Source organism: Agelaius tricolor, unplaced genomic scaffold, assembly GCF_023055355.1.
Source record: "Agelaius tricolor isolate 1412-34295 unplaced genomic scaffold, bAgeTri1.0.p SCAF_12, whole genome shotgun sequence".
NCBI classification, from domain to species: domain Eukaryota; kingdom Metazoa; phylum Chordata; class Aves; order Passeriformes; family Icteridae; genus Agelaius; species Agelaius tricolor.
This window is the reverse complement of record NW_027269272.1, coordinates 17,321,706-17,348,582: the sequence shown is the minus strand read 5'-3', so window position 1 is coordinate 17,348,582 and position 26,877 is coordinate 17,321,706. Positions and strand designations below refer to the sequence as shown.

The following is a 26,877-nucleotide window of genomic DNA, read 5'->3' as shown; positions in this document are numbered from 1 at the left end:
TGCTTCCTTTAAAATTATTGCAGCTTATCCATGGCAAAATGCACACAGCTAGAACGGGTCAGTTCTGATCACAGACACAGAGTAAAGCAAATACACAATTGGCTCAGTCTATCGTGTAGTCATATGTGCAGTACAGAGTCCCATTCCCTGGCAATGCTGACCTTGCATGGACCTAGAAAAATGAGATTCCCTCTTGTTACATATGCATGATATGTATGACACACAAACATTATTAAAGACCCTTAAAGGACCTTAACTTCCTGATCTGAGAAGCAAAATGTCAACCTTAGTTGTTATTTTTACATGCTCTTTAACAATAATTTAAAACAAGTTTTAATAAACATTTTGATGAAAGCCAATTGTTTGTTTGAATGCCTGATCCTGAAGACAGTGTCCAAGTATGTTTTCTTCCAGCTTAAAACAGACATCACTGAACAAGCATTGAGTAGAAACTTGATGCCCCACTGGTGACTGGTTTAGATTGTAGCTGACAGAACACAAGATATTTGAATGAAAATCCCATTTCAACCATAAGTATAATAAAAACCAGCTAGTGGGCAAAACCATCCTGGCATGGACCTGTACAATCTGGACAGCAGAACACCCAGCCCAGTCTTGAAGTAGCAATTGAATGACCAATTGTCCTTACTCAGGAGGAATTTGTTCCAACAGAAAACTGAACTGGGAATCTGTGCATCTGAAAGCATAGGAGTTACCTCCTGTGCTACAGAAGAAATGGCCTCTTCTGCCGGAACCAATCTCATATCTGTCCTGTTAGATCCCAGCTTTTCACAGACTTCCCACCTAAACCTCTACACAAAGCCCAGGCCTGGTTACTCTCAGATGAGGTACAGAGTTTTTGCTGCTGCCTCCTCAGTGCCTGTGAAGTGAAACAGCTGAACATGACCAGTGATTTTCAATAATCTTTGAGCTATTAACCCCAGGCTCTTTCCAATAAATGTACCAAGCCCCCGAAGTGTTTAAGCCTGACACTTATAAGTCTGCTTTTCATTCTTATTCACCTCTGATCCTTACAAGCAATCCATGAATCCTCATAGATCTGAAGAAATTACATGACTGCTGGACTAGACACAGCTGGATGAATGCACCTCGCATGGCTAAAAACTGCTAAAAACTTTCCATGTAGGGTCACTATTTTCAATGGAACCTTGTGCAAAGAGACCTCCTTCGCTGAAAGCACCTGGCAGGTAAGGAAGCAGAATTGTCTTCACTACAGCCAAGTGTGGACACAGATTCAATAAAAATCAAATTCTTCATCTCACTCAAAAAGCTGCTATTAAAAAAGAGTATTTCCAGAAGGATACTGAGGCAGAATGGAGATTGCATTTCTACATAAGTCAGTCAAAACCCTGTAAAGTGTCTTCTAATGAGTACTCGAACCCAGAATGTGTAACTTGCCCAAAAGATTTTAGAAGTGACAAGCTATTAATGGCAACTCTCTTCACTAGGGCAGACAGACAAAGAGGCTCCTCATGCTTGTACAGAAAGATGCAGTCAATTCATCAGCAAGTGGTAGCTGAAGAAGGTTCACAGCACACAAAGAACTCACATTAAACAAGGAGGACTGAATAGGGGAACAGTTAGAAGGGAAATAAGGTGTTAGCCCAAGTCTACCTTCTGAGGTTTGCAAACCAAGGTAAGATGCCTTTCTTCTGAAAAATACTTTGATCAAACACAAGTTCTGCTTTAGCCAAATGAAGTCATTATGCTCAATACTGGGTAGGGAGACAAAGTTTAGCTCAGAGCTGCTGGTCCTCTCTGCAGTTGAGCCTTAGTTAAGCAACAAGTCTCAGAACCAGGTTAAAAGTGGTTATTTCAAAAGGAGGACAGCTGAAAACAGGGGCTTTGGACCAAATTACCATCCCCTCGTTAAAAGGACCGTTGCTACCACAACACTGATACAAACACCACATTTCATACCAGGGCTGTGAACACCTGCATCTATTCCTCTCCCAGCTTTTGCCATTTGAAACAGGCTCCACTTAAAAGCTGTTTCCCTATTGTTCCCTCACAAGGAGTGGGAATAGAGCCTGGCTAACACAAGGATGCTGTCACAGCTCCTACATAGATACCAGAGCCAAGCTACCATAAATATTGTGAGGAAGAGCTTTGATTTTCTGGAAAGAGTAACCAAACAAAGGCTGCCTCACTCTAGCTCCTTCTTCGACAAAGAAAGTATGGCACTTACAAGAAAAGAAACACCTGTCCCAAGCACCCTTCCTTCTTTTCATAATCCCACATACACCAAACAGTACTGGGAAGGCAACAACTCAGTAAAAGTGACTAGTCTCAGTAGGAGCAATTATGGCATTACTTTTAAAATAACAATAATGTTTTACTGAGGACGTTTGTTGAGGTTTGAGATTGGATTTCTTTCATTACAATCATTTAATTCTAAATCACTGGAAACACTTGCTAACAGCCCCCAGGATAGCTATTTTATATTAACAGCACATTATATCTTACATTTCAGACATCACATTAGATGCAATAATCATACAAACATCCATATTAAAAACTCTTCCTCTTGAATAGGAAAAAACTACTTGTTCCTCCCTGATGGACTCAGTTGTTCCCAGATGTCACACAGTTTTGTCACAGCAGTCACTACAATACCATCCTGCTTGAGGATTCAAAGGGTAAATGATCTGAGTACACAAAGGCTTCTTGGAAACTGACTTTTCAGAATCTGCTGACTTGTACCCACTGCAGCAGATGAGAAGTGGGAAGGAAACAAATGAAATCTAAGGCTTGTGTTTTGAAATCAAAATATTGAGACAGATCTTCAGTATGGCCATCAAACCTGTTGAGACCCCAAAGACATCCTGCCTGCACTTCCCAGGCAGGAACTGGGAGTTCCCAGTTCCCTGCAACTCCTCTGCTCACACTAACCCGCAAAGTGAGTTTTTTCTGCAGAGTTAATTCAAATAATCAAACTGAACATCCATGTTTAGTCCAACCTAAGCAGACAGTCCTACATCCAGCCTTGTCAGGCAACTGCATGAGAAAGAGAATTAACTGTAGAAAAAACACTCATACCTCAAAACAGCCACCTCAGCTCACTACTTCTTTCTGCTTCTACCAATAAACCTCATTCCTGAGCTGTTCACTCATCTCTCTGTGCTTCAGGCTGTACCAAAGCAATCCAGGTTACAGCGTGTTCCCTCCAAGTCCATCTGAAATCCTTCCCCAACCATCTTGCACAAATAACCAGAAAAACAAGTGGAAAAGCATCAACAAGGAAAATTCTCAAGACTGACCTTTCTGAATCCTAAAGCCAAAACAAGAACTGTCTCCTCACCATGTATTTCCAACTCCCTATCTGGTCTCTGACCTGTCATTTGCCTCTGAAAGCTCCCCATTCCCATTCCCTGGCCCTCATCCCACACCTACACTCTGCCTCCAAACATGTTTATCTACACCTCATTATCCCTGACCAGGAGACAGTTGCCTCTGCTCCTGTCTCTCCTCAAGTCTACTCCTGCCTTCACCCCCTTCCTGCCACTTCTCTGTGGTCTCCCTGGACCCATCTCTCCCAAGTCTGGCTCTTGCCCTGGGCTCAGGACCGTATTTCCTCAGGTCCATTTTATCTGGTTCTCCTAACAGGATAAACAGCTCCATCAGTACACTCCTGCCTTTTGTACTCTAACAACTGCTGAGAAGCAGGAAAAAGCTGTCTGAAGTAGCTGTCCCTGCTCAGCACAGGTACCCCACATTTCATGGATCAACCACTGCTGAGGGTAGCAGTGTCAGAGATATGGGGAAGGACAATGTTCTTGATTCCCTTGCAGGGAACACTCTGCCACCTCCTTGGTAGGCAAGCCAGCCCTGTTGGGAGTTGCTACCAAAGAGCTGTGTACTTCTATAGAGAGATCAACTAACTTGTTCCACACTTTCCACTCCTGCTGCCACCCCCGGGATTTGATTTGATGCTAAAAAAACAGCCTCTATTTTCAGAATACCTCCTTATATTGCACTGACCTTCCTACACACATTTCCCAAGGCACAGAAGTCCCTGGAGCAGAAGTGATCCAGCAAACACCTCATCTCCCAGCTTCCCAGCCCACATGCTATTCTGTACAGCAAGATGTCACGCTGACGAATCCTTAGCCATAGCCCATCTCTCAAGTAAGAAAAGTTTGACCCCAGAGAAGCACAAAAGGTTCACTTCAGCACCCAGCCTTTAACAACACCCAGGAATCAACCTCCCCCTGCACACTCACAAAATTCAAAGAAGCACAAACAGCTTCTTCATCTCCTACCAGCAAATTTTTTTCATAAAAGAGGCCCTTAAAACTGGCAGCCTCCCTGCTGGACCCCAGTGAAATGTTCCTTGTACCTTGGGTCTTTGTATTGCCTGCTCCTCACAAGACCTCCCACTTTGGTGCATCTCATGAGCTGAGTGTTGCACTCCAGGCCACAGCGAACTGGAAACAAGAGTGCAATGCACAGGGCCCAGCTCTGAGGCTGCCAGAACATATTGGTTTGAAACATCACAGAAAATATTCAGCTCCATATTTTCAACAGTAGCCAGGAAGAAAATGCATGGAACAGTTTTGAGAACTGCTTTTCAAAAGTCATTTAAATCAAATTATGCCCCATCCACACCGGCAAGCAAAACCCTCTCTACTAACTGGAACTGCTTTTCTTTTCTTGTGTGTGTGTTCTTTTCTTTTTGGTTTAACTTCTTTTTTTTTTTTTTCAAAAACTGTCTCCCAGCCATCTTTTTTCTGGTAATGTGCACAGGCACTGCCACACTACAAGAATGGGTGCCAGGACAAAACCTATGATGCACAGACCCTAGAATAAATCACTCAAGAGGGGTGAGTTAGAAGAAGAGAGTAACATAAGGTTACATCTTCAAAAGTATGATTCTCTGAAATCCCTGCATTTTCAGCAAGTTACTGCAAAAAGATACCCAGTTTTCATCTGATGTAAAGAAGCAGACAGGCTTTTGGATCATTTGCAGCTTCAAGACAATACCATGAATCAATACATATTTTAAAAGATGCAATAATTACACAGAGCTTGCATGTAATCAGAAAAGAATCTACTTGTGCTGAGCGTGTATAATTTGAAAGCTGCAATGCCAAACAAATCCACACCGTTGGCTTGCACAAACCAAAGTATTATCCATTACTGCCTTTTTTTAAAAAACAATACAAGCATGTATGAAAAACATATTTCCTGGAAACAATGATACTCTTTGAAGATTTATTCAAGATTTCACAAACCAAACAAGCCTGTACCCGCACGTGCCCGTAAGAAGAAAGCGGGCTGAGAATGCAAACTAATCAAAAAGTACTGGAAGGGCTATCCAAGATATTTGCATACCCATACTTCCCAAGGATTGAAGTTTTCTTCAGAACTGTACAAAAATTATTTCCCATGTGCCTAAAAAAATCTCTTACTGATCAACACTTTAATTCAGCAAGACAGGAAACAAATCAACCAAGCATCTACATGTTGGGGCTGACACCTTCAGCCCCTCACTTGCAGTTTTTGTTCCTTTTGATTGGGCTCTTAAGTGCCAGCTCCCAGGGGTCTCAGCCCCAGGCATGTTGGGACACACTTTCAAAGCCCAGAATGGGACACCTGGGACAAAGCACATACTGTTCAGGAAGTCCACAAGGGCCAAGAAAAGCAATAGAAATTTCCACAGTTAACTTGCATTACTGGTTGCCAGTGAGCCTCTTATTATGAAAACCCATAATTGGAAACTGTCATATTATAGAACAATTTATGGAAGTTTTAGGACTATGTATGCCCCAATGGGAACTTCCTTTGACTGGTGTGTTCCATCAGCCCAGGTCTGCTTATTTATTCACACAGTGGGATAAGAGCACCAGGAACCTAAACACATCATCACTGAAGCGTCACTGAGACACCCACTCTAGAAATGCTTCAAATAGTTCATTTCTTAGCCTTTCCAATCATCCATCTTCAGGCTGCATTCCGTCAACTGCTGGACTGTCCTGTCTTTATTTCTTTTCATCTTCTACAGGAACATTCTCGCACTTGTTTTGTGTTCCACTGGTCCTCTGAAGATATGGAAGGCAAAACGCAGCTGCTCTGGGCTGAGTGCATCCCACTATGTCCATCTCAACCTCATCAAAAGGGCTTGCCAAAATTAGTTCCTACTCCTGCGGTCTCTACCTTGTCACACCAAGGAAACTGGCATCTACAATAATTTCTAAATCAGATTTCAAATGCATTACAATATGGCTCCAGCCAAGAACAACAGCCTCCCCCACTGCCAGCACAATACTGTTAAAGTTACCCACACAAAACCACCCAGTGCTTCCTTTGCAAATAGTCACAGTTTGGTGTGAAGGTAAGGAGATCTGGTAACAGGTGATGGAGACACGTTCCAGGAAACTTTTAGCAACAGAAGACTGTAAATTCACTTTAACATTGTATTTTCCATGCAGGAGCCAGCAGGTACCATCTCACAGAGTGGCTCTAACCATGACCAGCTCCATCCTCTAGAAATGGGCTGAGCCATAACTCTACCTGTGTCCTGCCATGCTGTTCTGCTGCCACTTCCAGTCATGCACGCCAAGACCGTGATGAATCCAGCAGCTTCCCCATCACCCCAGGACAGGCTGGAAAAGATTTGTGCTCAGGGGAAGCTGTGGCAGAACAGGGGCAGCCAGGCTGAAGAGGACCACCCACAGATGAAAGGAACTGGAGGAGATAATCCCTGCAAGCATGGTAAGTGGAGGAAAAGAAAAACAGATGATTCAATGAGGATTAAAAGAGAACAGCTTCCTCAAATGGTGAGACCTTTCTGTGTCCCTTTAAAGTTGTTTCTGAAGAGAAGACAAGCTGTGAGGCTAATGTACTGTTTCACTTGACTTGGTATCAGCAAATTCTGTCCCTGGACAGAATCTCACTGCAACACAGAGCACCAAGGGACTGTGGAAGAGAAGAGGGAGATGACAGCAGCACAATTTTGCTCCAAGATTCCTCCAAATACAGGAAATACAGGCTGGGTTATCAAACTGGGAAGGTTCACCTGTGAGCTAAAACTGCTACAAGTCCATTTATTTGGGCAAGGAGTCTTTGAATGCCAGTTTGAAAGTGCAGGTGGGACTGATTTCATATTAAATCACTATTACTGGCAAGAAATCCCAGGCTTCCATATCCATCTTAGACTTTCAACAAGTTTCTTACAAAGTACATAAGGAATTAATTCTGTTCAAGGAAAATAATCCTGCTCTCAGTTGCCCATGAATTTGGAAACTCACTTAATCCAAGCTGCCCAGTTTGCAGCACTTGACACTGTGCTAGGCAGACCTCCACACTCTGTCCTGAAGATGTTACACCTGAATTTCACACAGCTGGCAAGGCAAAGTCCAAGTGTGAAAAGAAAGCTAAAAATAGCAAAGCACGCACATGTGATAAGCAACAAACACAAATATCTAAACAATTTTCATATATTAAGTATTTTAGGTCACTCTGCTCCATAGGTATTAAAGAAGAACAGGCCAAAAAAAACACATTAGGCTGTTGGAGGAGGCAGGTGTCCCAGGAAAAATGAGGGTGCATTTCCCCACTCAGAAAATGGGGATGATATTTGGTTTACATGCACATGTGAGGATTAATGTTTTCAAGTACTTCAAAGCATTACTTCACTCATGAGGCCTTATCAGAGACAGTAACACATCAGTGAGGTTTCTACAAACCAAAGAAGGCTTTCCCTCTTCTTCTCACCCAGAGACCAAGGCTTAATCACAGATCATGATCAGGGTTTCAGAACCCCAGATTTCACAGCAGGACTCACATAATTAAAGACCTGCATTAGTTTATTTACAGCTGCTGCTTGAAATCAAAACAGAATAGAAAGACATGTCACACAACTCTAAAAACAAAACACCAATTATATTTTATGTTGGAATAAAAAAATATTCTTATTTCCACACACAAAGCTAACAGGCTCATCACTAAACAGAGCAATTATTGAATTCCTATTTAAAGATGACCTGAGACATCATTCAGTTGTATCACACCTAGAAATATCATTAGAATAGCAAAACAGAAGCAAAATCATGAATGACTCCACACTTATAACCATAGCATAGCTATCTTTTCATAATCTTCAGGCACTTACTAATAAGAATTTTTGACAGTTTGGTTATCGATGTCTTTCCAAAATTAGTTCATACCTTGGACAAAACATTTAAAACCAAAATTTTAACTAGTTTAGAACCAAATTATCTGTTTCCAAAGTGTTTAGACAATTGTCTGTTACAATAACAAAATCCCTTGAAGTTTTCATTAAAATTTATTCATTGAACTTGCCTCCAGCAGCAAAACTTGTTCACCTAGGTGTTCTCCAGAACCTTTCTGTGTGATTTCTTCTTATTATGCAGCTTTATCAATAACACACAATAGCAATGGTACCAAAAAAACTGATCTCTTTTTAAAAGTGAGCATAAAACCTGCCACAACAGAAGACATTCTAGAAGGAAAGGCACAAGAGCACCATCCAGGGAATTGGTATGTCTGCCTATTCCTGCTGGAAGGCACAGGTTCCACACACCCCTACCTCTGATAAAATGCACCCTTCCCAGGTTATTTATTTTTCAGTTGTGCTCAGCTGCCTCAGTCAGAACCAGGCACACACCATGCTGAGTGCTGCACCAAACCAAACAATACATTATAGATGATCAACAGAACTTTTAGGAAGCTTCTCTTAAAGACAAAGCACATTAACAGAGGAGAACAGAGGAGCACAAGGTGACACAAAGATTGCATCTGAAGGGAGCCCATCTTAGTGGAAGTTAAAGCTAACTAGGATCTCAAGGCACAGTAAAGATGAGTGATGCTCAACATTTTGCTGAGAACTTATCTTGCTGCAGTGCTTCTTCTTTTTCCAGTGAAAACAATCAGTATCACCAGGTGTCCTCCTGAAATAGGGCAGGGAATGACTGCTGGCATTTGCGTCACCAGGATCTGCTCACATTACTCGGTGACGAATCTCATTAACCAGCAGCACCTCAAGCAAAGAGTCTACAGCTCAGTTTGTTTGCATTTACCTTTAGCAACATGGCACACTTCATTAAATTTTGAAGCAGTGTTTATTAGAAGAGTAAAATGCATCAGCATCCACCACCAGGCTTCTCAGCTTATTTTCATGACGTCAATAGTCAGGTTTATTTAATCCAGTGAAAATATACATTGATTGAACATGGTCTCAGAGCATCTTCTGCAGCACTGAAAAATGGACTCAATAGGAATGGCATATTTTTACTGCTTTCCCTCAGAAACAGATTTGCCATCACCATGAAAAAGCCTTTTCCAGTGGTGGGAAGGGCTGGCCACTACAGAGTTCCCTGCTTCTTGATGCCAGGTACCTTCTGGTCTGTTTTTCCTGCCCGGCAATGAATGCTGTTCTGTCAAAAGCTTTTCCACAGAATGAATCAAAAGTTACACTCAATTGTTATAACTCAATTTAAAATGTAATGCAGGACATGGGACTAACACTGGGGGTTTCTGTTGTGCTACTTCCTTACAAGCTGAGTTTTGTTAACAAGAGATTTCAGGGTATACTTCACCTGTGTAACCTCAACTTACAAAACAGTTCAGGTTTTCCTTTCCTCTCTCAAAATTCATTAAAATGTCTTACTTGAGCTGAGATGTTGTACACAAGTTCTCTGCCAAGAACAAATTTTTACAGCTTAGTTTTAAGCTCCTTTAAAAAAAATCCAGAAATTTATAATGGAAACACTGACAGTGCCCATAATCACAAGTACAGAAACTTTATTGCAATAGGTAGTTTGCATTCCATCCAAAAAGAAAAGTTGGTCTCTCAATCAAATTCCACATGCATTCTGTAACAATGGCCAATTATGAGATCAGTAAAAACAGGTGCAAATAAAAAATACTGGGGATTTAACCAGTGACAATGGCAGCATAAAGCCATCACCTTGGTCATTAAACTCTGATTGCGCAAGAGGCTTTTTTTTTTTTTTTTTTTTTTTAGAAAATCTTGAATTACATTATAACTCACTTCTCCTGGGCAAACTCTTCTCCTAGTGATCATCAAAGGCTAACTTGGCAAATCTTTGAATCGTGCTTCCAAGTCCTAACAGCTTGGCCATTCCCAGATATTAGTAATACAGGATTTATATTATGCCTCTTGGTTTAGCCTGATGAAGCCCACCACTACACACGTGCAGCTCAGTCACACAACAGCCAGATATTCCCACTGACAGACTCTACCCTACAACTTATCCTGAGTTCTCCCCTCTGCCTCAGGAGACCTTCTGTGTGCCAGTAGGAAATGGATGGCTGTACACTGCAGCAAACTGCATCACAAAGGCTATGAAAAAGCAGTGATGAGCTTCTTCCTACATGCCCAGAAGAGTTAGTTGTACTTCAAACAGAAGGCATCAGGGTTCACCTTTAGCAATACATTCCTCTCAATATTCTGAACACACTTCCAAGTCTCTTAAACATGCAGCAAAGACTGAAACACAAAATGCAGAAATACAAGAAAAACTATGCACTTGGTTACAGTAAAAAGGTACAAAGCCAAGATGCTAATGGGCCACGTGGGGAAGCAGAACAGCAACAAGTGTTAAGGCCATTCAACACTCTAACAAAATAAATCTGAGAATCACAAAATTCAGAAGCACAGCTCAAAAACATGTGACTGTGAACTAGCCTTGACACCTGCTTATGTCATTAATAAAATATTTAATATATGAAAAACACTGGGTTTTCAAAAGTGCCTTAACCAGCACCGAAATGCGTTAGTCATCCAAGAAGAACTCTCACTTGAGCACTGGAAATTACAGAACAAGGAAATCAAACCTTCACAAGGAAGCCAGCTCAAATGCTAAATCTGGACTGCGCTTACCTGCAAACATTCATTACCAACAATGACAGATTGCTAATCCTTTTAACCAGAAGGGAAAAGACTATCCCTCCCCAGCAATACATTGTGTACAATTATTGGATCTGAGACAGGCAGCTACACTGGGCTTTCAGTACATTCATTAAACAAGCCCAGGAAATTTAAAGCTGCTTCATACAGATCAAATGAACTCAAAGCAATCTTCACTTCTTCAGTCTTTCCCTCTGGGTAAAAGTAAGTATGGGATAACATTTAATAATTTTCCTTACCTAGAAGTAGTTATTTGAATAATACTTAGAAGTTAAACTGCAATACAGTAAATGCGTTAATGATAAATTGTTTAAGCAATTTGACAAAAGGAAAAAAAGCACCCAGCAAAAAAGGTAGGCTGTTCCAAGAAATTAGGAAAGGAAATTTATGTTCATTACAACTATTTAAATATAAATTAAATAAGCTGATTCCATAACAACTTCTCCCATGTAACTTAAAAGGTCTTCAAAAGTATATTTGAAACTCCACAAGTGACAGCACTAAATCTCAGTTTCACTTCATCTCAGGGAAGTTTGGAAAGCAGCCTCTGGACACAGTACTGCTGCTCTGCAACTCACCAATGAGTTTATGTTTATCTTGTTAAGAAAGAAGAATTTAGCCCTTTCATACACACATACTTTTAAGATAATAGGATTTTCTTCACAGCTTCACGTTAGGCACTGAAGTACTTCGTTATGATTAGTTTTATCACATTGAATCCAAATGCTTTGGATTATTAACCAACTCTTCTGACAGGTCTCCAATAATGAAACACACCATACAGCTTCACTGACTCACCATTCATCTTAGCTGATAAAACAGGAAAGGAAGATGGCCAAAATCTCAGAGCCTACCCAGGCAGTCCACAGCTTTAGGAAACCCCTTTCATTTGCTTTCTCACCAGCAAAAGCAGTTTATTTGTTGGCTTTAACATGGCAAACGTCACACTTGCCTGCTCCCATTCCACCCATCGATGACAGGTACCATGTCTAAGACTATCAGTACCCAAAGCACCCATATTGTCTTAAGAGCTAAGGACATGTGAAAAGCAAGTTAATGCCCTCTCAAGTAAAACATTAGGTTCACCACTTCCTTGTTGCTCAAAACCTCCTTAAATTCCCTAGTTTTGAAATACCTCTTGACCCTTGAAGCTAATTTGCTGGTTTACCATGTACCCTGCTACAACTGTGCCATAACACCAACAGGAAAAGAAAGCACACGCAACAGTTTGTCCTCAGGCTGCTGAGGATCCAAATTGAAATCCCACTGCTCCATTCGGGACCCAAGTTACCACTTCCACCTCCCACAGTTTGGCCATGCTGGGCCCTGGCACTGAGGGATGGAGATGTGCAGAGACAAAGTAAGTGAAGGAAGTCACAGAGGGGTGGAGATTGGCAATGTGAAGGTTGAAACATGCACTCCCACCTCAGTCTACCCATCCTCACCCACAGACTGTGGAATAAAGTACTTCATTACCCCTACTGCAATTCCACGGCACAGGGTGAAATCAAATGACACAAGGAAGTTGCATGTAAGCCATTGGTAGCAACTGCATTTCTTGTGCTTGAGCAACTCTAACAAGCTGGGGAATACTTGCTCCATCCCTGCAACACCCCCTTCCAGACACCAGCTTTTACAGTCCCTGATCCAAAACAAATTCAAAGGGACACAAGGTACACAAAATCATCCGGTGATAAGCGTTTGCTCACAGCGAAACAATTGAGCGGAAGGATTTGTCTCGTTAAACACACAAAAGGTTATCGAGAACCCACCAGTTCACACCAACTCTTCCAGCTCCAGGGAGGGACAGGATCCCACCCCAAAACAATCACCTGTACTGCCAGCCATCAGCAGACACGGCCAGGCACCTCCACCAAAGGCATCCTTCCCCTAAGGATTCAAACATTCAAACCCTCCCAGAGAGGCTCCTGCAGAACAAAGGCTATTGGCAACACAAACTTCACACCAAGTGCATGATCAAACCTGCTTCCTTGTAAAATGTTAACAGCACTCCACCAAAATAACACTAAGCAAGTTCTCAGTTCTTAACTAATAATTTTCCTTCTAATTTGACCACACTGTAAAGCTGCCTTTAAAACCTCCCACAAGTTATTTCACTGCACCTTGCAGAGTCCTTGGAGTACAATTAAAATCTTCTACCCAAGCTCTGGGTTTGAATGGGTTTCATAATTTCTTAACAGATTATTACTTGATTTGCCTAATACAATCCATACAGCCCCAATTTATCAAACCTTCAGTCTAGGCTTGTTAAAAATAAAGCCAATACTTCAGAAACTGGATGACAAGCAGTTTCACTTCTCAGATTATTCAACTGTGTGCCTCTTGTTTTCTTCTCTCATCATGGCTTTATGAGCTGCTCCCCCCAAATTACACTGCAAGTGACACTGAAGAAAGCTACGGATCTGTAATTGAAAGATGCAACTCAGACATTTAACAGCTTCGAAACTATCAAGAGTATTCAACAATGAGCCAGGATCCATGAGCCCTAGAAGCACTGAGACCTGACCCAAAGAAAAACAGAAAGCTGCTATGATGCTTTAGGGGTTAAGGTGAATTATTGCATAAAACAGTCTTAATATAGAAACTTTCTCACCTGTATATTTGCAACAAGTCATATAAAATATATGGATATTGCAACTGAGGTACTGTGAAACAAACATGCTACAATCCTCTCAGTACAAAAAGTAGTCTGTTTAATGGGAAAACACTGAATTTTTAGTAGTGCAAGTTAGTACAGCAAATGAGCTCAAAAATTTGCAAGCTTCAGTTCACGTAATTATGCATTGTTTAGGAATTTAAACCACTATTGTTTTCTTGGAGCAGTCAAAAATTGCCACACAAACACCAGTGTACTCTTGACCTCCACAGGGAGTGGCCCATTCCCATCTGACATGCCAACAAACTGCTCGGGATGAAGTTTCCCCATCACTGGCCTAACACGCTCATCTCTCATATCAACACTGTCACGTGCATTTGTATGATTTACTACATCCTAAAGGTATCCACCTCTAATGAACATTAACTTTTCCAAAGCAAACCCCAAAAGTTTAAATACCTCCTAAAGACTACAAGTATTTCCTTCTCTTTTCTTCCTCCCATAGCCAAGTGCAAATGCACCTGTTAAAATTCCACCCTGCAGTCACCAGCTGAAGTCTCATAAATAAGAGAAAATTCTTCAGGTAAGTCCTTCCACAGGTACAACATGATGAAATGAAACATTTCAACATACAGCATTTTACTTCAATTTGAGAAAAATCACAGAGTAGACTTACCAAACTTTGTCCATAAAACACTGACTTCAAAACAAACCTCTGAGCTCAGTTTTCTGCCCCAAACAAGCTTTATTGTAGACCTGCACTCACCTCTCTAATCTTGTAACACAGCAAGGTTGACTAACCTCAGCTTTAACTATAGTGTTAACACAAGCATAAATATCCTGTAATGTGTAATGCAGTATGGCATGATTTAAACATTCTTCAGCAAAAATTTAAAAAATAATCTCTGTCTATATTTGTTTTCAATTATCAATGACACATGAACAGCTCACTCATTTATTTTGTATTTATTTCTGCACAGCGAGAATATCAGAGCAACTGTGCTGGAAAAATCTGACAATTTGGGGAAAGAACTTTTTTCACAGCCATGGATGAAAAACAATTAATGCTTGGGAGGGTGTATTTTTATTGTGAAGAAAAGGTTATGTATTCCGGGTAAAGAAATAAAGCAACTTCCCCTGGCATACCTTAAGGAAGAGCAGTGATTTTGCTAACACATTACTTTTCATTTCAGAGCTGAGGGAATGCAACACAGGCAGGACAATACTTACTCCAATGCTGTTCTGACTAACCCTGAAAAAAAGACTTGAAAAAATTTAAGAGGTAGCAGCAAATAATAAAGAAAATGGCAAATTTTAAATATAATGTTGATATTTTTCATCATTTGTTTTTTAGCAATGTAACACTATAATGTACAGTACATCCAGCTATGGATTCAGCTGGAAAAACATTTTTCCAGCCATAGAAATGGTCAACAGAGTTGACCATAGAGCATTTCCTGGGGTGTCTTGCTAGCCAGGACATAGGAACCATGCTACACCCTTCTCACATTTGCAAAGGGGAAAAGGTTTTTTCTTTAACAGACTGAAGGGCACAGAGCTGCTCATTAGAGGCAAGTATTTTCTCTCATCCTGGTTCCTCACCTCGCCCAAGGAACATGGACCAACCTGTGCAACCAGCTACTTCTATGCAAAAATTTAAGACTGAGGCACAGTGCAGGGCATGGCACTGGGGCCAGGAGGAGGGGTAGGAGGGAGCACACCCAGCCTGCTGAGAAGCAGAGGTGTTGAGGCAAGTCATGAAGACAAAAGGATCCGGATGTCAAGTATCCGAAGGAAGAGTATTTGACAAATACTTAATGCTTTCTAAAGTAATCAATCCTGAGCCGGTAAAACCACAGTGTTTAATCAGAGGCTGATGTGCCAGTGTTGGGAACTGTATTTCCTAATACCTCAAAGCCCTGCACAAAGAGTTATGTCTATTTTGCTGTCTGTCATTTTGTACAACACCCTTCCCTCAAGCACCGGTCCTCAGAAAGCATTAGACATTGTTAGAGGAGATGAATTTAACTGCAGATTATTTTTTGATTATTTTTTCCTTTCTTTCACAAAGCACTTAACAGAAACCAGTGCTTGGGAACTGGAGCTGAGAAGCACAGTCTATCATTTATTTGTGATCATAGCAACTAATTGCTCAAAGACAAGCCTCGGGCCCCAGGACCATTCCCATGTCCCTGAAGTTGGCTGCTGCAATGATGTACCACTCATCCCCAAAAACACTGTGTTGTTAAAGTGCTTGAGTGGCTTTGCAGGTCCAGAGGGCAGACAGCTGAATAACTGACCACTGGATAATGCTGACTCCTTCAGTGGCAAAAAGACAAGGTGGGAAAAATAAACAAATCAATTCTGACATGTGGTAGTGGTTTTTTGTTAGCAAAAAGTTTGTCCAAGGTCTCAATCAGCTCATAGGAAATTCCTGTGTAGCTGGAGACACTGCCCTGACAAGGCCAGCCTTTCCCTCCCAGCTTTTCCTTTACTTGACAGCCACAGCTGCCACCACACCTAGTCTTTGGACTCCGTTATATCTCAGCACTGATAGGAGTCACCCCATGGGAAAGTAGGATAGTGGGACTGATGTCAGGTACTATGAAGAGCATTTTCCTTTTCTGCTTCAAAAATTTTGAACCTTACAGGAGCCACCCGCTCCTATGCTATTTTTTGAGTTCCTACAAAGGAATTTTAACAATGCATATCCTGCCAGGAAACGTTACCATGCATTAGTGATAAACCATTAGATAAAAAGGTAAATTAAGTTTCCAAGACATGAATCTCAGCTGATAAACATATAACATCCACAGCTTTACAATTGTGCAGAGAAGAAAAGGAATAAAGCATTTTTAGAGAAAGTTTCAGGAATGGGGGGGGGGACACAAGAAAGAGTAGATAAAGTAATGCCATCCTGTCAAAATACTGCTCAGACTATGCATGAAGCACAGCTATGAAATTAAACCAGATTAAACTAATGGCCATCCATTAACCTTGGGTATGTCTACATGGTACAACACAGACCTGAAGAGCAGCTCAGGCACCAGATGTCTTGCCAACACAGCAATCTCTCATGGCACCAGCTCCCTGCTCAGCTGGATAAATAAACTAGAGCCAGACGAGCCATTCATTCTCCTTCAGTGGTGATGCTGCACAGCTCTGCAGTCCAGGAGGCAGCAGCTCTGCTCCCAGCCAGGTGACACAGCCAGGCACAGTCACCAGAAAGGAGCGCTGGGACATTCCCCCTGGATGCTGCTCTAATATGGAGATAGTGCAAGGAAGCTGCCAGTCTAACACCGGCAAGCCAGTTGTACATTTAAGGGCCAGCTGCAAGACAAAGGCTGAAGGGAAAGGCATTGCAAAGCTTTGCAGCTGCCAGACTGCTCTGCCCAGAGCACGAGCCTAAAGGTCAGGGCAAGAAAGAGACTCTTCAAATGGGCAGAGAGCTGTTCCCAAGGCAGCCGAGCTGTGCAGGACATGGGTCCCACAGGATTGTCAGACACAGCTGGGCTATGCCCAGGTCTGTTGTTCATAGACCCTTTAGAGAGGATCTTGTCAAGGGATAAGCTCTCAGGCTCTCATCAAAGGGAGAAGAGCTACAAGTCCAAACCTAAGCCAGACCATCACAGCAGTTGTAATTACTGCAAGAGGCTACAGCTGCAAACCTGATCTTCACAGAAGGAAAAAAAAAACAACCTAGCCTGTCTGACATCAAAAGGAGTGATAAAACCTTGCAGAAATTTACTTTACTGCAAAAAAATTCAAGGAGGGCACAGAGGTGAGCAACCTAGCTACTGTCCTTGAGACTTTTACCAGAACTCCCCACGCCCTGAACAGTCATTAGGTCAGGAAGAAAGAAAAACTGCTGAAATATTCCTTCCACTTCACACAAGTCCTTTGGACTTTCCCCAGACAGCACCAACCTGGCAAACATTACACCATGAGGGATTGAAAGAGATCACAAGAGAGATGCCAGTTTCTATAGAGCTTGCCAGCAAAAGTAGCCAATGTTCATTCCAACAAACAAGCCAAAAGCAAGGAGACTGGGAAGAAAAGGACGTCCTGGCAGCTAATTAGTGAAAGCATAACAGTCAGGACTTCCAAGCACCAACAAGAACTAATATACAGGATATACAACTTTATGCAGGATTATTTTCACACAGAACAGAGAACGTGTCTGGGGAATTCTTCACCAGTCACTTTTTGCGACCAAAATACACAAGCACTAATTAGATCATGCCAAGACTTCATTTTCACACTTCCAAAGCTGCTCAATTAAAAGTATGTGTTTTGGCACTGCTCTCTGTTTCAAAACAATTTTAGACAAAGCTAAAAACAAAGAAACGCTTCAACCCCAGGAGGTGACACAGCTGAAGATGGATGAATCAATAGCATACTGGAAACCTAAAAGGCTCATAAGCAACACAGACAGACCCACTTTCATGAAGCAGATATTGCCTGATATGACAGAACACAGAAAAATAAACCAACAATGAGAAAGAAATAAAAATAGTGAGAAAGTAAGGAAATTGCTTTTTTCAGCAAAGTTGGTAGATCAGCTCTGCCTTGCAGTATTTTCTTAGATCATTCCCAACATTTTTAAAGAGCCTCCAGGTAGTTAAGGCTGCGGTAAAAACTGGAAAGTGCAGGTAGAACCAGGGACCTTCAAAAACCCACACCAGATGTCTTAACAGCGAGCACATGCTGGGGAATGTCGTCATGTCCACAGCTACTGAAGCTGTGAGGAATTTGTGGGAAAAGATAATCAGGAGGAATTTTAATTTCTCTTTCAGTGTTCTGAGTGGTACTTTTTAAATATGAAACTTGATTCAAAGTATCAGTTGCAATTCTTCAAGATACTACAGAAACAGAGACTGGCACAGCTGGTTCCAGGACATTGATTTGTATATTGAAGGATAATCCCAAATAGCAAGCAAGAAAGACTTCCTGTGTTAGCAGTGTTAAAAAAACTACTATTAATGCACATAAATCACTGACCACCTTGCACTGCATGATAGTGCACCAAGACTAGACTTATTCCCAGTTCTTGTGATGTGCACAGCAGTTGGGACATAAGCTTCAGAAATCTGAGGAGAAGGGATCCCCCTCAAAGCAAGTAACATCACAAAGCCAGGCCAGGAGAAATTGGGAGGCCAGGAGATCTCCTCAACCTGGCTGCACTTTGCCTCATCTGGAGGAAGACACAGGAACAGTGTCTGGGAGAAGGCAAAACTGTTCCAGCTCTCTGAAGGAGCAGCATGCTGACTCAAAAACCTACCTATTTGACTGCAGATACCTTTATCTTAGATGGTTACAAATTACCAACAACAAATCTAACGCATCCCATCCCTGATGACAAATATCCTTCTTATCTCTGAGAAACACGTGGTTATAAATGAGGTTCCACATCCTTCCCCAAAGAACCTGTTGTAGAAAAATCTCTGTCACTCCTCTAGCAGATGCAATTCTTCATTTACATAAATCACCCCTATTTTAGATTCCTTGTCCCTCTGATTTATGGCCTTAAGAAAAATAAACATGAGTTAAGGAAACAAGGGAAAAGAGTTAATGAGCCAAGCTCAGTAGTTTAGACCACATGTAAATACTGCAGCCAACTGCTGTTTCTCTGACAGCCAATAACAAGAGCAAACATGCAAATAGATATGTAGAAGTTTTCCTATTCTTCAGAACTTAGGGATACAGTCCAAAACCACATCACCTCAGGACTTAAAGGTCATCAGGTTTTTAGTGTCATAGCAGTTCTTCATTTCACCAGCTATCAAGCTAAATTAGGAATATAGTCTCCTTAAAAAAAAAAACAGAGTATGACATTCACTGTACCAAGTTTAGGCCAGATGAAACTTTTAGTATCAGTAGAGTTGATTTAAATTTATTCCTAATTATGCAGATCAGAAAGAAACCCAGACTACAGAAAATCTGGATAGTATCTCAAGAAAGCATTTATAAAAAGTTAAGTGAGTTTAATGTGCATGACTTTCTAAAAACCAATCCCATCACAACAACAGGTATCATGACTCTTATAAGGTGCAGGCTCCAAATACTCATGTGATATCACCAAATAAGTCTCCAAACTGGCAAAAAACAAACAGTTCTAAGAAATACTAATTCCACAGGAACCAAGAACTTAGAAAAGTCCAAAATGATAGTGGTTATATAAGAGATTGGATTAAGAATAATCTACTGTGATGTGTGCATATTTACAGAAGACTTGGAAGAACAAAGTTTAAAACAATCACTTGAAGAAAAGTTAGTTGTTAAAGGAAACAATTTGCTGTACTAGATTATATTTATGTGACCAAGAAAAAAGTAGTGAGCAGGAGCAGACACCAGGTATTAAATGCTGGCTTGACTCCTCTTCTAAAGTAAGATCAGATGCTCCAAGAGCATTTCCCTCAGTGCAAGATGAAGCTCTTTGAGCAACACACACTGAAATTTAGCAGTATCTCACACAGCCTAAACTCACTCCCATCTGCTGTTATTACATTGGGGATGTAACAACTGACCACATGTCATGAATGATTATTTAATGTTTAATTGTTCACCTAAGAGAAACATTTTTATCTTATTCTGTGCCTGTGCAGCCAAACCACAGCTGCAATGTGACTCTGTCTGCACTGGAAGGACAGGATGCAGACAGTCAGTAAAAATAAGTTTGTCTTCCTACCTAACCAAACAATTTGCCTTTTAATATCACTCTTACTCAGAACAGAATGAGGAAGAATAAAGAGAATATTAGACTCTTCAAAAAGTTTGTCTTCCTACCTAACCAAACAATTTGCCTTTTAATATCACTCTTACTCAGAACAGAATGAGGAAGAATAAAAAGAATATTAGACTCTTCAAAAACTCTGCACTGTACCTTTCTTGTGATTTTATTATTCAGAATCCTGGGTTTGGCTTTACCATCAGAGAGACAGAGGCAGGAAAGGCCCTTCTCAGGAAGGCAAGGTTGCTTGCAACATCCAAAAGCTGGTGTTTCTGCCTCCTTGTTTTGCACATGCAGGGGGAACAAGGGCTGAATGCAGCACTGGGTCATGGCAATCTCACAGAATCCAGATCATTGCAGTAATTATATCATTATGCACCATAAAGAGCATGCCAGTGCTTGCTATTAAAACTGGCTGTGTTAAGATGTCAGTTGATTCACTTCAAGTGATATTTGATTAACAAAATGTCATAACGACATCTGTGAGAAAGCAAATGCCACACATGTCTCAGTGAGCAGCGCCTCCTATTCTCTCAGCTTTTCTGCTACCAATCTACTGCATTGCTACTCCAAACCCAGTGAGTTTGCAGCTCAGCAAAGCCTGGGAAGAGCCATGCCAGCTCACAGAGAAGGCCTAGCAGTGTGGAACAACATGTGGCCGTCCAAAGAACGGCACAATTAGAAAGTTAGCATGTAATGAAGCTTTTCCAGATTCCACCAATTTGTGGTTTGGGGATTTGCCAAGATGAGGAAGGATATGCACACACTTGTGTGTGACCATCAACTTACAGCCCTCACTGTAAAGCCTACAGCAAAACAAATTAAAAAACCAAAACAACTGCCCTTCCTCCCTTACAGCATCCATCAACCTTTCAGATTTGCTAGAGCTCTGCTTTTCTGGACATCTTCCTAGCTGGCTTCTTAGACTTCCCACTTTACTCCTGAATATCATGAATTACACTTGAATGTTTTTAGTGTGCCAGAACACTTACTATTTCAATAATGACTTCTCCAGAACCTTTTTTTTTATTATTATGAATGTAATGTTTCCAAACAACATTCTTGATTGTTAGACTCAAATAGCCTTGCTGTGATAACCCTCTAAGAACCTTATCTCCTCCTGAGTTACTGTTATCCTTACATTAGCTGCAAGATTTTGAGAAGAAACTGAGTCTCAGAAGAATTTGATTGAAATGAATTATTATTCAGCAGGGCAAATCCAAAGCTAGCATCTCCTCTGGACAACTAATGCTTCATAGGTTTTCACCAACAGTGGGAGGCAGTGACTTGCCAGGATACGTAGCTCTGTTCAAACTATACGTGGTGATATTTGTGATGACTGCTTAAATCAAATTGTTTCTTCTTCACATTTGTTTGCAATTATGCCAATAGCAGTCACAGCTGGGAAAAGTGAATTGTACTTTATGTCTTCTGTACAGAAAGTGTTTAAATATTTATCTGTGATGTATGGCTCAGAAGAGGCAGCTTGAAGATCTCCTGCCGCACTGCATTGCATCTGACAGCTCAGTGTTGAACAGAACATGTGCTTTCATGAACTATGAAGCATTACTATTTCTATCACTGTTGGACACTTTGTGACTAAAATGTTGGACCCATTATCCTATTATCCAGCAACACACACTGTACATAATGAACAGATCTATATCCTTGGCCTTAGAGACCTTCCGTCAAAATCAAAGGAATAGGAAATTGTGCAAAGAAGTACTGCAAGCTGATAAGGAAATTATTCATAAAACAACAACAACAGGGGCACTGATTTGCACTAATTTCTGAGAAACTGCAGGTTAATCAGGAATTATTTTATCTGCATATACAGTAAATTTATGCAAAACTGGAGACCTCACGGGCATATTGTAGCAACCAACAGGGAGTTAGACCCCAAAATACTTTTTTGTAAGTTTTGGGCATCACCAAGTCCTTGTCTGGGTACTATTTTCAGACTAAGACTAAAATTTCAGCTGTAGCGTGCAATACATGAGACGGTTGTCATGAAAAACATTCCACGTTATAAACTACTACTCTAAAAGCACCAGGGATTGGGCCAGGAATCCAAGCCCCAAGTGATATCAAATGACTTATTATGCTATTTCCTTCCACAAAAGAAATTACATCTTGCAAGAAAAACCAAAACAGATACCTGAAATTAAACAAATTCTGTCTGGCAATTAAGCAGGCGGCAAAAGAGCAAAAAGAGGCTGTAAGGAAAAACAGGTTAGGTTTATCCTCTATACTGACACACTGCTTCCCTCCTTAATGAGCCTACAAAATATTGCTGTAATCATAGTATCAACATTTTCTTTGACTTCAGTAATTATACACTGTATAATTGAAGCTTCTGAAATTGATGTATGCACAACTCCATAAAATACACTAAGAACCCAGGGGTGGAAGTTAAAGCAGTAAAAATCAGTCAAGAAATAAAGCACCATTTTTCTTCTTTATCAGAGTAATTAACAAGGACTGAGGTAAATCCTGTCACTGGCTATCTTTTATTGTGATGTTCTTCTAGGAGATAAAGGCACAGACTCGGGGAAACCCTACAGCTTGAAGTCAGGAGACAGTCTTGCAAACTGCAACGATATTCTGACTTCATTCGCTAAGAGTAGGTTAAGTACCTAGAAAAACAGCCTAAGTCAAATACCTTACTTTGCAAAAGCTAAATATTTGAAAGTTACCATAGCACCTCAATATTCCCAAGACGTAACACAAGAGGACAGGAGAGGAACTTCTGAAAGGCGGCCTCCAAATGCGGTCACCGCAACGCAGACCGCTCAAGCCTGGCAGGAAGCTGATGGCCACCTCCTTCAGGAGAGCAAGATAACAAGTTTCAGGGACAAAAAGTCTCTCCTTCAAGTCTGTGGTGCCACGCTGAAATTGTTGGCTCTTGATCAGAGCTAATAGTAAGCAGTGAATTATGAACTGACAAACTGATCATCGCTGAACAGTGCGCAGCTCTCCCCGCGGATGTGTGAACAAACAGAGCTTTAAGAGCAGACAGAAAAAGCACAGGGAGGACCACAGTAGCTCATCCAAGCAATTGATGCACATGCTGGGAAGGACACAATGTTGAGAAATTCAAGCCTGATAAATTTCCCACCACTGAGCCAAGAAGTAGAAGGCTGGACAGCAAAATATTGCTGTCTCTCTCAAGAGGATGTTACATAAAGTATAACCACACATGCAGAGCATTTCACCATCCCCTTACATTTCACTGTGGCGTTTATACCTGTGTGTAGGGTATCACCATTACAGCTCAGTGGGACACTGTATGTCCCTGAAGAAAATGCTCTCCAGCTGGTGTCTCTTCCCTCACAGGCATTTCACCTGCAATGAACAACTCACCAGGGACAGGGCAGCTCCTAATTTTCTCAGCAATTCAAGCAAACACACAGGTTTTCTGTCCAAAATCCAGAGCCTGTTACCAGTCACAGGTTTTCCCTTTTCCTCCCATTTACACATAAAAATTGAACTGAGGTGCCAGCTAAGTTCTGCCCTTACTGGAACACAGCAATACACTGTGACTGCAGGAGAAGGTGCATGAAACCACCTGCACTAGCAATGGGAAGATCTTCCCTCAGAGCATCCAGAGGACATCCAGGGTGCTGGAAACCCAGAAGGCACAGACTGAACACACTGCTGAAACAACAGCCTTATCTTGTGCAAGAAACTGGTACAGCAGCAAAAAAAACAGCTCAGTTCTCAGTGGAGCGCTGGGTAATGTGTTGGGAATAGAGAACCATAAAAATAATCAGCACACACATCTCAATCCTAACAAACCAATATGTACAGAGCCTGTAAAGCCTCCTCTGAGAGCATCAGTTATACCATATATCTGATTTACATTTTTCAGAGAAACAACTGAAGCTCTTCAGCTTGTTCCAAAGGCCCAACGGGAAGGAGGAAACCCTCAATACACCTAAGTGGCAGCTTTGCAGCAGCATGAGACTAAACAAATGGAAAAACCTAAAATAGGTTGTGACAGTTTATCATTAATCAGTATGAATTATTTGGAAGAAGGCAGTATCTTTCAGTGCAATTTAGTGGCACCTTTCCCAAAGAACTAATACAAACATGAGTACATAGCAAGAGATTTGGGGAGCAGGGGAAAAGGAATGAGGAATGTCATCGCTGATTGAGTTGTTGATAGCAAGAAACAAAAAATGAGACTACACAGGACAGCACCTGTGTGGCTGAAAAACATGACTGGCATGTTCCAGCTACTTCATTTGGCAAGGGTAAATTCACCACAGAAGAATCATAATCATATTACAAAACACTCAAGTCTTTTGAATAGCTCCCTTGCAGTCAAATACCACTTCTCTAACAGTTCTATTTATTCATACATTTTGCCAGAACAGGGATAACATTCTGAATGCTTCCTCTTATATTCATAAAAGATCATTGCTGTTGAACATATGAAGGTATGAGAATAGAAGAGAGAGGGAGAGGCATTTTCTTTGTTTAGAAACAGGTATAAATAGAAAACTGCAGACAAAGCTTCCAGCTCAGGCAATCTCTATCAAGCCTACAAAGAAGCCCTGTGCTGGCAGGTCCTGACAAAGGATCCAAGCATCCAAACTATTCTGTTTTTCCATCTATATAAAATGGTTTAATACAAAAGATAACTTGCCTATATGGAATTGGTGACTAAAACACATAGTTATCAACACAGTTTTAGTGAACTCTGACCTGAGGCCTCGAATAGCTATCGAAGAAATTTTGCTTTGACCCTCAAAACTGGTTCTCAGAGATTACTGAGATGGCAGCAGACCTATTTTATTCGTATATGGATATACCTGTAATACCTTAGAACCCACTTATGATTGCCTTTTGTATTAGGTTTAGTTTTGTAGTTAGGTGTGTCAATAAATACTCAGGTCATTCACTCATTTTATGCATACTTAAAAGGAAGAGACAAATTCTAATATGTCTCAAACCATTATTTCAATTGTTATTAGATTTAACAGTACAGGTAGAAGGTTCAGCAAATGACCAGACTTGGCAAGAAATCTTGCATTTGCAAGTCTAAAATCACATAGCTTCAAACAAAGACAGGCAGAGAAGGTAGCTACACTGAGTAAAAGCACCAGGCCAAAGTAGTTCAGACCACCCCCCATTCTGTTGGAAACATCCTTACAATTACTTTTGTCCAAAAGATCTATGACAGTCTTTAAACTCTTAAGAAGAGTACAAAAACTATGTTTGGAAAACAATTTGTGGTGATTCTGTCATGCTTACATGTAAAAACCCATGTTAAAATTGCTAACTGTAGCTTCATCTCCCAGCAACTAGAGAAAAGGAACAAAAACTGCCCTTGCATAGTAGTGTTTAAAGATAAACCTGCAAACAAGATAAAATTATCCAGATATTTGAAAGGACAACGTTTGATTAGGGAATGAAGTTTTACCATTGGGGGGAAAAAAAAATTCCAGACAGTGATCTTACTGAAATCCTCAGACATGAAAATGAAAGCAATTGTCCCATATTTGTATTTGTATTGCTCCAGTCATTTCACACATGCTTCATTCATATTAAGAAGGGTATTACCACAAAATCTGGAGCTGTGACAAGATAAACTTTTCATGGACTGAGGACCCAAAAATTAGAGAGGATTAATTATAACTAAAGCTTTGTGAACAACACTTGTCAAATACATAAGCAACTGCAAACACCTACACAGTGCTATCCAAAACACCACAGCATGAAGACAGCCAAATAGCAGATACCAAAAGTCACCTCTGACAAATGTGCTTGGAATCAGTCTCAGACTTTCCCATACAGTGATAATGAAGGCCATTCCATGCAAAGAATGAGGTGTCAACGCCTCAGGTATCACTTCTTCCAAACATTGTAATGGATAAACTCTTTTAATCAACAGCAGCATAAACTCAATTTAGCTAATGTGATTTGTAGGAAATTCTCTGTTCTCTGTCTCAGGCCCTACAAGTTTAGTCATGAAAATTGCAATAAACTCTTTCTCTCAAAAATATACTGCAAAAATATACTGAACTGACCTTCCACTGATCTCTGGGAAGGAGCTTCACCACCACGATGTCACCGTTCAGGGCTCTGTTGCGAGCAACCACTCCATCAATAAAGATATCGCGGCTCCCATCCTAGTCAAAGGGGAAGAAAAGTAAGTGCCAGACCAAAACATATTAAATCATGGTTGTTATGAGGTTTAAAACACTGCCATCAAGAAAGACACACACCCTGGTGAGGCAAACATCCTGCAGTTGTGCACAGGAACAAAACAGATTCACCATATGGCCTTTAACATACAGAATCTTTTAGCAAACGAGCACCTTTGTATGGATGTGCCAGTACAGTAGTTCCCCACTATTTACACAAGACAGAGCCAAGCCTTCAAGATGTGCTGTCTCAGTTCCTCTACAGTTACTCTTGGGAACAGGTGGAGAGTTTTATGCTGTCACAGCTCTTGACACATTAATTTCCCACCTCAAACATTCAAAGCCAGTGTTCAGAACAGACAAGTGTTCAGAGCTGTTTACAAGGCAGTCTCTGCAAAGTGCTCCATGCAGAGCTCCTGCTGCTCTCCTGGTGAGCTGGGAAAGCAGGGACATGCAGCTCCTG

The 26,877-nt window shown here is 41.1% G+C and overlaps 1 protein-coding gene across 3 annotated transcripts in view; it reads right to left on the bottom strand.

Moving 5' to 3' along the window:
• DIS3L2 (DIS3 like 3'-5' exoribonuclease 2) overlaps positions 1-26,877 on the bottom strand; it is a 180,275-nt gene that overhangs the window by 125,484 nt on the left and 27,914 nt on the right. For all 3 annotated transcript variants that reach the window (XM_071437863.1, XM_071437864.1, XM_071437865.1), the window contains exon 6: positions 26,298-26,399. In XM_071437863.1, the coding sequence (XP_071293964.1) occupies positions 26,298-26,399 (102 nt within the window). The remainder of the gene's footprint in view (positions 1-26,297; positions 26,400-26,877) is intronic.